General features: G+C 42.0%; 1 protein-coding gene across 3 annotated transcripts in view; it reads left to right on the forward strand.

Moving 5' to 3' along the window:
- The window catches only part of dnah7 (dynein, axonemal, heavy chain 7), a 228,584-nt gene that overhangs the window by 197,265 nt on the left and 17,758 nt on the right, over positions 1 to 13,561 (forward strand). For 2 of the 3 annotated variants that reach the window (XM_042314994.1, XM_042315009.1), the window contains exons 63-65: positions 989 to 1,000; positions 1,305 to 1,535; positions 9,466 to 9,618. In XM_042314994.1, the coding sequence (XP_042170928.1) occupies positions 989 to 1,000; positions 1,305 to 1,535; positions 9,466 to 9,618 (396 nt within the window). The remainder of the gene's footprint in view (positions 1 to 988; positions 1,001 to 1,304; positions 1,536 to 9,465; positions 9,619 to 13,561) is intronic. The other variant, XM_024403140.2, reaches the window with a different exon arrangement.

A 13,561-nucleotide genomic window follows, 5' to 3' on the forward strand; every position in this document is an offset into this window, starting at 1 on the left:
TGACAGAAATTGAGATATTTCTAGAATCTACAGCTGGAGTTAAAAAAATAAATAATTGTTTAGCTTTGCTGAAAATTAGGCAGCCAAAAGATTAGAGCTAACTGCTCAGGCATAATGGCTCACAGACACACACAGACACACAAACGCACACCACACACATACACTGAGTATGCAAAACATTAAGAACACCTGCTCTTTTTATGACCATGGACTGAGCAGGTGAACACAGGTGAAAGTTATGATCCCTTATTTATTGTTAAATCCACTTCAATCAGTGAAGATTAAGGGGAGGAGACAGGGTAAGGAAGGATTTTTAAGCCTTGAGACAATAGAGACATGGATTGTGTATGTGTGCCATTCAGAGGGTGAATGGGCAAGACAAAAGAATAGTTCACCACCCACAGGACATCCAGCCAACTTGGCACAACTGTGGAAAGCATTGGAGTCGACATGGGCCAGAATCCTTTCGACACCATGTAGTTCTGCTGTTCTGAGGGCAAAAGTGGGAGAATGCAACTCAAATATTAGGAAAATGGTCTCAGCTTAGGCTCCGCTACTTAAAAAAAAAAAGAATGTACAATTAGGACTCAGTGAAGCCTAATCTTGATTCATACTTATCGTCTTCACTAAGATTAATAATAGTTGCAGTCAAGTGTGAACTTTATTAGCAGCTAATACGGGACATTACTCTGAATGACCAATAAACAGGAAGATGCTCCATGTGGAATGAAGCAGCTATTTGTCATTCCTACTGTAACCCCAACTATCATCTAATGATTATCCATTACCGCTGGGTCGTGACAACGCTACCAGTGAGTAAATATGGCAAGCGGGAAAATAACCATTCTTTAGAATGAATTACTTTGAAAAGTTGAGGGAATTGTTTTTTATTTGTTTCCCTGGCACTCCAGACTTATGCAAGAAAGGGATTTGAAATTTCATGATGACACTTGTTGGTAACCAAACCTGTGTGTGTTTGTGTTTGCAGGGAGAGTTAACAGTAAGTACCGCTGAGGCCTTGGACCTCAGTGAGCATTACAGATAAGTAAAGCACAGGGCTTAGACTCAAGGGAGAAACCAGAGTAAGTACAGATAAATTGATGCAGTACCTGTGTGTAGTCAGAATAATCTTGAGTTGTTGAAGGTTATAGTTGGATTTTCATGATAGGGCCTTGGAAGAGACTAACACTGGTAAAATAAAAATTGAAATGTTTTTTTTTTTCACCTTCAACATACCACTAAGTAGCACACAATTGTATTTGTTGTCCAAACTCGCGCACACTAACTTCTCTGTCTCCTGTCAGTCACGTTCCTCAGGGGGTGACGCCAAGTCATCAGACGACATGGTGTATGACGTGGCTGCAGACGTCCTCAGCAAGCTGCCACCCGACTTTGACATTGAGGCATCCATGCGCCGCTTCCCCACCAGCTACAACCAGAGCATGAACACAGTGCTGGTGCAGGAGATGGGCCGCTTCAACAACCTGCTCAGGATCATCCGAGACTCCTGCATCAACATCCAGAAAGCCATCAAAGTAAGGAGAACATTAACCTAATGTACCGGTGTAAAAGAAACACTTGACCAGTGTTTCTTTGCCTCTATGCCTTTCCTCTAAACCAGATGCATAGTGCGAAATTCAAACTACAGAATTATAAATATTTAACTTTCATAAAATCACAAGTGTAATACATCAAAATAAAGCTTAACTTCTTGTTAATCAAGCCGCTGTGTCAGATTTCAAAAAGGCTTTACGGCGAAAGCATACCATGCGATTATCTGAGGACAGCGCCCTGCATACAAAAGCATGAAAAACATATTTCAACCAGGCAGGTGCGCCACTTCAAGACAGAAATAGCGCTATAATAAATGCCTTACCTTTGAGGATCTTCTTCTGTTTGCACTCCAAAAGGTCCCAGATACATCACAAATGGTCCTTTTGTTCGATAATGTCCTTATTTATATCCATAAAAAGTTTAGCTGGCGCGCTTCAGTCAATGATCCACCCAGTTTCCCTCCATCAAAATGCATACAAAATTAATCCCGAACGTTACTAATAAACTTTTGCAAACAAGTCAAACAATGTTTATAATCAAACCTTAGGTACCCTAATACGTAATTAACGATCAAATGCAAGACAGATAATCGTTATTGTCTTTAACGGAGAAAAATAACAAAGAACGCGCTCGCTTCCACGTTCTTGGAAACACTACAGCCAAAATTGGAGTCATCTAGAAAAACTAAAATTTCTGGCTCATTTTTCCCAAAACCAGCCTGAAACTCTTTCTAAAGATCTAGTGGAAGCCCTAGGAACTGCAATCTGGGAGAATTTCGCCTGATAATAAAAGTGACAGCCATTGAAATCTGTGGTAGGCTGAATTTTTTGGGAGGGGGGGTTGGTTTGTCCATGGGGTTTTGCCTGCCATATCAGTTATGTTATACTCATAGACTTACTTTTAACAGTTTTAGAAACATTAGAGTGTTTTCTGTCCAAGTCTACCAATTATATGCATATCCTAGCTTCTGGGCCTGAGTAGCAGGCAGTTTACTTTGGGCACGCTTTTCAACCATACGTGAAAATGCTGCCCCCTACCCGAGAGGTTAATGTTGTAAATTACTTGTAGCTGGAAACGGCAGATTTTTAATATTTTTTTAAATGGATATCTATATAGGCGTACAGGGGCCCATTATTAGCAACCATCGCTCCTATGACACACACGTTGTGTTAGCTACTGTCACACCCTGACCATAGTTTGCTTTGTATGTTTCTATGTTTTGGTTGGTCAGGGTGTGATCCGAGTGGGCATTCTATGTTGGATGTCTTGTTTGTCTATTTCTATGTCTGGCCTGATATGGTTCTCAATCAGAGGCAGGTGTTAGTCATTGTCTCTGATTGGGAATCATATTTAGGTAGCCTGGGTTTCACTGTGTGTTTGTGGGTGATTGTTCCTGTCTCTGTGTTTTGCACCAGATAGGGCTGTTTTTGGTTTTCCACGTTTATTGTTTTTGTTAGTTTATTCATGTCTAGTGTCTTTATTAAAGAACATGAATAACCACCACGCTGCGTTTTGGTCCACCTCTACTTCACCTAAAGAAAGCCGTTACAGCTACTCCAAGTTGATCATTTTAAAGGCTAATTGATCATTAGAAAATAATTTAGCAATTATGTTAGTACAGCTGAAATCTGTTGTTCTGATTAAAGAAGCAATAAAACTGTCCTTTTTTAGACGAGTTGAGTATCTGGAGCATCAGCATTTGTGGGTTCGATTATAGGCTCAAAATGTCCAGAAACAAAGAACTTTCTTCTGAAACCCGTCAGTCTATTCTTGTTCTGAGAAATGAAGGCTATTCCATGCGAGAAATTGCCAAGAAACTGAAGATCTCGTGCAACGCTGTGTACTACTCCCTTCACAGAACAGCGCAAACTGGCTCTAACAAGGATAGAAAGAGTGGGAGGCCCCGGTGCACAACTGAGCAAGAGGACAAGTACATTAGAGTGTCTAGTTTGAGAAACAGACACCTCACAAGTCCTCAACTGGCAGCTTCATTAAATAGTACCCGCAAAACACGTGTCTCAACGTCAACAGTGAAGAGGCGACTCCGGGATGCTGGTCTTACTCAAGGGCACATCAACAGATGTTTATATCTAGTTGGCTCAGGGATTCAAACCAGTGACCTTTCAGTTACTGACCCAACGCTCATAACCACTAGGCTACAGCTCAACACCATAGTGCCATTCAATCTCATCACTAAGCTCAAATCCCTGGGACTGAACACCTCCCTCTATAACTGGATCCTGGATGGGCCACCCCCAGGTGGTGAGGGTAGGTAACATGTCTGCCAAGCTGACCCTTAACATGGGGGCCCCTTAGGGATGAGTGCTTAGTCCCCTCCTGTAACCCCTGTTCACCCACGACTGCATTGCCCGCACGAAATCAACACCATCATTAAGTTTTCTGATGCCTATAGGGAGGAGGTCAGTGACCTGGCAGTGTGGTGCCAGGACAACCGCCTCTCCTTCAACGTCAGCAAGACAAAGGAGTTGATCGTGGACTACAGGAAACAGAGGGCCGAGCCCGCCCCCATCCACATCGAAGGGCCTATACCGGGTCGAGGGCTTCAAGTTCCTCGGTGTCCATGTCACTAAGGACAGCACATAACAACACAGTTGTGAAGAAGACATGACAATGCCTCTTCCCCATCAGGGGGCTGAAAAGATTTGGCACGGACCCTCAAATCCTCAAACAGAACCACAGCTGCACCATTGAGAGCATCTTGACTAGCTGCATCACCGCTTGGCATTGCAACTGCTTGGCATCTGTCCGCAAGGCACTACAGAGTGTAATTTATACGGCCCAGTACATCACTGGGGCCGAGCTCCCATCCAGGACGCCTATACCAGGCGGTCTCAGAGGAAGGCCCAAAAAATTGTCAAAGACTGAAGCCATCCAAATCATAGACTGTTTTCTCTGCTACCACATGGCAAGTGGTACCGATGCACCAAATCTGGAACAAACAGAACCCTGAACTGCTTCTACCCATAATCCATAAAACTGCTAAATAGTTCATCCGGGTAGCTATTTGGTTATCTCCATAGACCCCCCTTTTTCACTAACTATTTTGACTCATCACATACACTACTGCTAATTATATATATCCTGTTGCTCAGTCACTTTACCCCTTCCTGTATGTACATATCTCCCTCAATTACCTCGTACCCCTGCACATTGACTCGGTACTGGTACCCTGTGTATATAGCCAACTTATCATTACTCATTGTGCATATATTCCTCAAGTTATTCTTTTTTTATTATATTTCTTTCTACATTGTTGGAAAGGGCACGTAAGTAAGCATTTCACTCTTCGTCTACACCTGTTGTTTACGAAGCATGTGACAAATACAATTTGATAAAGTACATAAATGTGTCTTGGAAGCGCAATGACATTTCAAAGGAAGCAAATAATTTGTAGGAAAACCCTTTGTCATCATTGTGATGTCGTCAGATTGACTTTACAATAACAATAAGCAAGGGTGCAACTTTGGTTTTAGAAGTGGGTGGGACATAACCTGTCGGGGGGGTCCTCCCTCAGAATTTCTGGGCATCTAAAGCTCATTTCCAGCATTTCTACCCAATCTAATATTGGACACTCTTATTGTAAACACTTCTACATGAATGTGGATGTTACCATGATTATGATAATCCTGAATGAATTGTGAGTAATGATTAGTGAACATTATATACGCACAAATATCATACCCCCCCCAAAAAAATTCCGCTGTTAGTGTAATGGTGAGAGGTTGGCATGTCTTGGTTTGATATTCATGCGTCTAACTTTCTCACTCAGAATTATTCAGAATTATTTACTATTAATTTCTATTGGGCACAAAATAATCTGAAACACAACCAAAACAAACAGCAAATGCATCCAACAAATTTGTAGTTACAAGATTGGTGTAGTCATTGCATGCTATGAATGTGGGACCAAATATTAACTTTTTACTACCTAATGCACATAAAGTGAATTTTTCCCAATACTTTTGCTCCCCTAAAATGGAGGACAATGTTCAAAAAGTGCTGTAATTTCTAAACGGTTCACCTGATATGGATGAATACCCTCAACTGAAAGCTGGCAGTCTATACTTTAACTTCATAGTCATTGTTTGTTTTAAAATCCAAACTTTTGCGGTATAGAGCCAAAAGAAGAGAAAATGCTTCACTTTCCCAATATTACTGAGGGCACTGTAATTCATATCATAGTTGTAATAGTACTGTTGACCCTTTTTTACTTGCACATAAGGTAGCTGGATCGCCCCGTCCTGCCCCTAAGGGTCCAACGCCCTGCAGCGCCCCAAACCAAAACACTGCACTCAGCTTCAGGATCTTTGTCAAACAATCATTATTGGTTTCAGATGTGTTAGGCTAAGGCCAGAGTGAGTGAGCAGCCCAGCAGCTAGGGATTCCCTAAATAGGTTTCTCCCCTGAAATGGCCATGCTTTCAATACAGACTCCTTTTGTTGTACAGTATTCCAGTATTCCAGACCAGATGACAGTTACAGTATAGCCATAATCTTGTAATAAATCAAATATACTTTAACTTGACATTTCTGCCATCCATTGTGACATTGTGGGAGGATAACCAACCTTCCAATTAATGGCAATGCATTTCTTAGCCCCTGTAAATGCTAGGTTACACAGTTTCTTCTGATAACAGTATCAACATTTTCCAATATCAACATTTTCAAGCAAACAAAAAAAGGGAGAAGGGAGTTACTGAGATCCTCTTTGCCAGAATTCAGCTAGCCTTCACAAGACCATAACATATGCAAATATATCCCTGTTTATGTTTTACACCTCCAGCAGAGGAATTACATTTCTGAGTGCATGTAATTCAGTTTCCCTGTCATATAGTACGTTGTATGGATGGTCTTAAACTGCAGTAATTTATGTCTGAGATTATATGAACATGACTGGGCATTCAAACATACGGTATCCGTATCCATTCATCATCATCAATAGCTTCTACCAGGTCTTCCTCACATTTTGATTTGACATGTTTTAAGATATTGGGAAAAGCCTCTATCTTGATACCGTTTGGAAATCAACTTGAGGTTTGTCAGGCTACCTTAAAAATAGTTTAAATCTTGAAGAATCTGGCTTGTCCGGTGTTTGCTGCACAGAGAATATATTGTTGTATCTGCAAAAATTCACCTCAGCTTCGTCACAGAATTGTAATTATTGGCTGCTTGACCCTGCTGAGACCCCTGTCGCCATCTAATCCTCCTAAGATGAGGCATGACAAAAAATGACCTTGGTGTTCATTTATACATTATATTATCAAAGAATAGAATCAATGGTTCAATCATTTAAATTACCATTATTACCAGATCCCAGACTGTAGCTTTAAGACACCTGTCACCAACTGATCCTGCTAAGACATGATGAGCACAATGTGTTGTGTACTGACTGTGCATCATGACAGTGAAGCCTGAATAGCTGTTTATTGCTGTGTTTGTGTGTAAAGTAGGGTATTAGCTAGGGAAGCTGACAGTTCAATAATGTTACATTGCTATATTGACTAATACAAACTCGCATTGCACTGAAAAAATGTATATCTTTTGGCTGCTGGTTTCATCATTTCATTCAGATCTAGTGTGATTGAGGAAAAACGAAAAGCTAACTTTAGCAAACTTTTGGCCAGTTCTCTTTCTAATGGTTCATCAACTTGTGAAAGCTAGCCAGGTTAATTTACTTCTATTGAAACGGGACAAAACAAAGGCTACAAAACATTTCCATACAAACAGCAGCTGTTAGATAGCGATATAAGGTGGCTATTATTACTATCTGACAGATAGCTAGAAGCTCGAGCTGAACTGGCTGTGGTAGCTACTAGGTAGCTAATTAATTCACCTCAGTCGAGAGGGGATGAAACAGTAGCTAACATTACATGTCAGTTATACTAGCTAATAGCTCAACACTGGGAATAAACACTAGTTTAGTTTTTTTTCTGTCAAGTTAAACAGCAGTTACCTTGCCAGCTACATCAGTCAACTAAAGAGTAGCCAGTTTCTGCTCTGCTTGCTTTTACAACTCGGAGTGATAAAACTGGGGGTACAAAAGTGCAATTTCAGGATGTGAGGTGACATGACCTCCCCGTCCCCAGTGATTAGTCCCCAGTTGCACCCCTGACAATAACCAAATGATTGGATAGACAAATAATTTGTGAATTAATCTAACGCAACAGATGACAGGGTGAGTTTAGAATTCTCGAACATATGAAAAAAGCAGCTTCAATTTGACTGAGATGATGTGACTTGCAACCTGACTTTTCTTCAGAATTCCGAAAAAGATAGACTCTGATTCACCAAGTCTGTTGCCTTTTCTCCCCCACTTTTCCGGAAAATCTACATAACGTCACAAACGCTGCTGTAGCAGCCACTCTCATGCTTTCAAAGTATTCGGACGAAAAAACTGACTTGCGAGAAAGAGCTTTTAGCTAACTAGCTAAGAGTGAGGGGAGAGTACTGGACTTAACGTTAGTTAACTTTAGCATTTCTAGCTAATTATTTAACATTAGTTAACAATGTTAGCATTGCTAGCTAGTAGATTTGGCGACATCATAATGACTACAAAGTTGTTTCCTACTAATTGTTTGTCTACTTTAGCAATGCCATCATATTTTTAAGACACTAATTTAGACAAAACAATAATTTTGGGAGTCACGATGGCTGAGACGTCAGAATTTAGAATCTTCATAACAGTGGCATGATGCGACTGAGTGATGGAGGTGCAACCCATGAATACGGCTTGTTCTAAGTGCGCAGGTTCAAATGGACTTGATGAAAAGTTTATTTTGAATGAGAAGGGCTAGCCACTTTTACCCCACTGAAAAGCAGAGCTGGGCTCAAAAGCATTCGATTCCTGTCGACTAAAGTTGTTCAAATGATAAATTCACTAGATTAAAGTGACTCATACTCCATGATCTATACCCTCAAAGCCTAATCCAACAACATAAACGTAAACAAAGATATAAACAATGGAGCCTATACATTCCATGAGAGAACACATTTAGTGTTCTTCAGTCTTCTATTCAAGCACTGGACTAATCTCTGCCTAGATCCTACTCTGTGTGAATGCCTCAGCACTGAGGTCGGTACTCGAGAGGGCACCCTCTGTGTCTAAGTGGGCCCTAGTAATCGCTTCAGAGACAAACACTAGCTCTAGGGAGCCTCCTTAGGGTTCTGTCACTGTAGAGTTCCCACACTGAGTGTGTTATCCTTATAATCTGTTTGGTAGGGGTCCCTGTCTCAGCGAGTCGACTATTCAGATGAAGCTCCAGTCCTGTGGGGTTAAAGCAGGAACGGGATGATGAGTAGGGTTATCGGGAGGTGACAGTGATTTGAGTGGAGTGGAGCCTCTTGCGTAGCCTTTCTCAAGTACCCGTTATTTGGCTGTCACATCTCTGGAGAGATGTTCTAAACGGACAAGCCTGGATCTCTTCCTGGCTGCTACACTCCAGTCTGGGACTCTCTTCTTCCTGGTCTGAGATGGGCTATAGTGTTCACTGTTCAGCATACTTACTGTACATAGGACTTTAAGAAATTAGTGTTTCGCTTTGTGTATACAGTATGTATGGGTATTATGATTTATGTATTATTTAGGCTAGCCCACTATAACTCCCGAGAGGCGCAGCGGTCTAAGGCAAGGCATCTCAGTGCTAGAGGTGTCACTATAGACACCCTGGTTTGAATCCAGACTGTATCACAACTGGCCGTGATTGGGAGTCCCGTAGGGCGGCGCACAATTAGACCAGCGACCTTCTGGGTTTGGCTGATGTAGGCTATCATTGTAAATAAGAATTTGTTCTTAACTGACTTGCCAAGTTAAATAAAAAAATAAAATATCTGCAATGTATTGCTATACCTCTTGTCTTAACTGTGTTTCTCTCTGTCTGTGTGTGTGTGTCAGGGCCTGGTGGTGATGTCTGGTGAGCTGGAGGAGGTGGTGAACAGCATTCTGAAAGGTCGTATCCCTGGCATGTGGATAAAGAAGTCCTACCCCAGCCTCAAACCCCTGGGCAGCTACGTCAATGACTTCCTGGATAGACTCAAGTTCCTACAGGTACATGCTCCGTGTGAAGTTTCCCCTAGGTAGTGAAGAATGGCGCCGGAGGGGGTGGCTGCCATTTTAAGGGCTCCTAACCACTTGTTTTTTTCTCGCATTGTTGTAACTTATTTTGTACATCATGCTGATGCTACCGTCTCTTATGACCGAAAAGAGCTTCTGGATATCAGAACATCTGGATGAGCTCCATCCGAGACCATCCTACCAACAGGACATTAAAAACTGTAATATCTTATGTTTCATCGAGTTGTGGCTGAATGCCGACACGGATAGTATACTGTTGGCTGGGTTTCCCGTGTATCTGCAGGACAGAACAGCTATGGCCGGTAAGGGGTGGGGATGTGTGTCTGTTATTTGTTAATAACAGCTGGTGCGCAATGTCTAATATTAAGCTAGTCTTGAGGTATTGCTCGCCTGAGGTAGAGTACCTCATGTTAAGCTGTAGACCACACTATCTTCCAAGATATTTTTCATCTATATTTTTCGTAGCCGCCTATTTACCACCACAAACCAACGCTGGCACTAAGACCGCACTCAACGAGCTGTATAAGGCCATGAGCAAACAAGAAGCGGCGCTCCTAGTGGCCGGGGACTTTAATGCAGGGAAACTTAAATCCTTTTTACCTAATTTCTACAAACTCTAGACCACCTTTACTCCTCACACAGAGACACATACAAAGCTCTCCCTCACCCTCCATTTGGCAAATCTTACCATCATTTTATGATTTTCCTGATTCCTGCTTACAAGCTAAAACTAAAGCAGGAAGTACCAGTGACTTGCTCAATACAGAAGTGGTCAAATTACATGAATGCTACGCTATAGGACTGTTTTGTTAGCACAGCCTTTGAATATGTTCCGGGATTCGTCAAATGTCATTGAGGAGTATACCACCTCAGTCACGGGCATCATCAATAAGTGCATCGACGACAATGTCCCCACAGTGACCGTACCTACATATCCCAACCAGAAGCCATGGATTACAGGCAACATCCGCACCAAGCTGCCACTTTCAAGGAGCGGGACACGAATCCGGACGCTTATAAGAAATCCAGCTATGCCCTCTGACAAGCCATTGAACAGGCAAAGCTCCAATACAGCAATAAGATCGAATCGTACTACAATGGCCCCTCGCTCGTCGGTTGTAGCAGGGCTTGCAAACTATTACAGACTACAAAGGGAATCACAGCCAAGAGCTACCCAGTGACACGAGCCTACCAGATGCGCTAAATAACTTCTATGCTCGCTTCAAGACAAGTAACACTGAAACATGCTTGAGAGCGTCAGCTGTTCCAGACGACTGTGATCACGCTCTCCGCAGCCAATGTGAGTAAGACCTTTAAACAGGTCAACAGTCACAAGCCCGCAAGGCTGTGTACTCTAAGCATGCGCTGACCAACAGGAAAGTGTCTTCACTGACATTTTCAACCTCTCCCTGTCTGTGTCTGTAATACCAACATGTTTCAAGCAGACTACCGTAGTCCTTATGCCCAATAACACTAAGGTAACCTGCTTAAATGACAAACGACAGGCACTCACGTTTGTAGCCATGAAATGCTTTGAAAGGCTGGTTATGGCTCACATCAACACCATTATCCCAGAAACCCTAGACACACGCCAATTCTCATAATGCCCCAGCAGATCCACAGATGATGCAAACTCTATTTCACTCCACACTGCCCTTTCCCATGTGGACAAAAGGAACACCCATGTGCGAATGCTATTCATGCACTACAGCTCAGCGTTCAACACCATAGTGCCCTCAAAGCTCATCACTAAGCTAAGAACCCTGGGACTAAACACCTCCCTCTGCAACTGGATGCTGGACATCCTGACGATTCGCCCCCAGGTGGTAAGGGTAGGTAACAACACATCGGCTACACTGGGGGCCCCTCAGGGGTGCAAGCTCAGTCCCCTCCTGTACTCCCTGTTCACTCATGACAAAAGTAATAATAAAAAGTAACTCAATAAGAATAACAATAACGAGGCTATATACAAGGGGCACCACTACTGCTACAGTGTGCGGGGGTACAAGTTAGTTGAGGTTATTTGTGCGTGTAGGTGGGGGTGAAGTGAGTATGCATAGATAATAAACAACAAGTCGCAGCAGTGTACTAAAAGGGAGGGGGAGTCTATGTAAATTGTCCAGTGGCGATTTTAGTAATTGTTCAGCCGGCTTAATGGTTGGAGGTTGAGGAGCCAGAAGCTGTTGAGGAGCCTTTTGGTCCTTAACTTGGCACTCCAGTACTGCTTGCCGTGTGGTTGCAGAGAAAACAGTCTATAACTTGGGTCACTGGAGTCTCTGACAATTTTATGGGCTTTCCTCTGACACCGCTGTCGTGTCTTTGGCTATGCCGGATTAAGTGATATGACATGCTATTCTATAATATTTCTCTGTAATTAATATTACCTAATTAAGCTAATCGGGTGAATGTAATTAACTAGAATGTCGGGGCACCACAAAATAATGTTTATAGAGCTGTTATCTTCCAAACAAACTCTTAAAGGCCTAGTAATCTTTCACATCAGTAGCAGTCAATATTTAAGCGTCACTTTATTCAGTCTCATCTGAAAGTTGTAAATTCTTGGTTATCTTCACGAACCCTGGCTAACAAGTTGAATCAGCAATACAACATTTGGTTAAATTTTCTATTTACTAAATACCTAAATAATCACACAGAATTACATCTACACAGAATGGATCATACATTGATTACAAATGATGTCATAAAGGAAAATATTCCCTAGCGGACAGAACAGATATGACGGCTGGTTACACAAAGAGAGGGGGTTGGGTTTTGAATGAAAGAGCGGGAAGACTGAGTAACAAAGGGAGAAGCTATGCTGTCGTAAATATTGAATGTTATGCATTCTAAATAACCGCCCATTTGGAAAAAGAAAATGCAAGGAATATTTACTCTGAGCTGCGCTTCAATAGGTTGGTCGTGGATGAGAGGCCGGGTTGCCCAGCAGGGATCTCTTGTCCTCTGAATCACGTGGTAAACTGGATACGTTGTAGTGTCGTTGTGTGTGTTAGACTGGGTACGTCGTCCGTCCTTTCCTAGCCCACGTTTACAGCGGCTGCTGCTAACTCAGCGGCTAGGAGGTATCACTTCTGGAGTGAATAAAAGTTCAAAGTCCAAGTTGCCATACTTTTCAGCTTGTGCTATATTCTGGCTGGTATAGTCAAAATTCATCCTTTCGGCGTGTCGATCGTCACTTTCAACACGATGCTAATTTCGTTATTATCTGAGCCCTTTTAACGTAGGACCGTCGTCCTCACGTCCTCGAAACAGAAAGTAGAATTTTCGTCAACGGAATATAGTGGTAAAAGAAGGGTATGTTTCATAGTTTACAACCAAAGTTTGTTCACTTGGGCGGGGCTTCTGAGTGAGCAGAGTTTCTCCATGACAAACCGTTCTCTCATGTAAGAAGCTAAAATTACATTTCATTTTTTCACAAATAGTTTGATATTTAAACATTTAAATTGCACAACAATTCCATGTGAATCTGATAACTAGAATGTGTCGACTTTCCAAGATACAGTTTGTCATCCTGTCATTAGTAGTAATGTCTCAGACAACAACTGATCTGAGATCATATTCATTAAGTACCAACACATACAGTGCCTTGCGAAAGTATTCGGCCCCCTTGAACTTTGCGACCTTTTGCCACATTTCAGGCTTCAAACATAAAGATATAAAACTGTATTTTTTTGTGAAGAATCAACAACAAGTGGGACACAATCATGAAGTGGAACGACATTTATTGGATATTTCAAACTTTTTTAACAAATCAAAAACTGAAAAATTGGGCGTGCAAACTTATTCAGCCCCCTTAAGTTAATACTTTGTAGCGCCACCTTTTGCTGCGATTACAGCTGTAAGTCGCTTGGGGTATGTCTCTATCAGTTTTGCACATCGAGAGACTGAAATTCTTTCC

This window comes from Oncorhynchus tshawytscha, linkage group LG03 (assembly GCF_018296145.1).
Source record: "Oncorhynchus tshawytscha isolate Ot180627B linkage group LG03, Otsh_v2.0, whole genome shotgun sequence".
NCBI classification, from domain to species: Eukaryota; Metazoa; Chordata; class Actinopteri; order Salmoniformes; family Salmonidae; genus Oncorhynchus; species Oncorhynchus tshawytscha.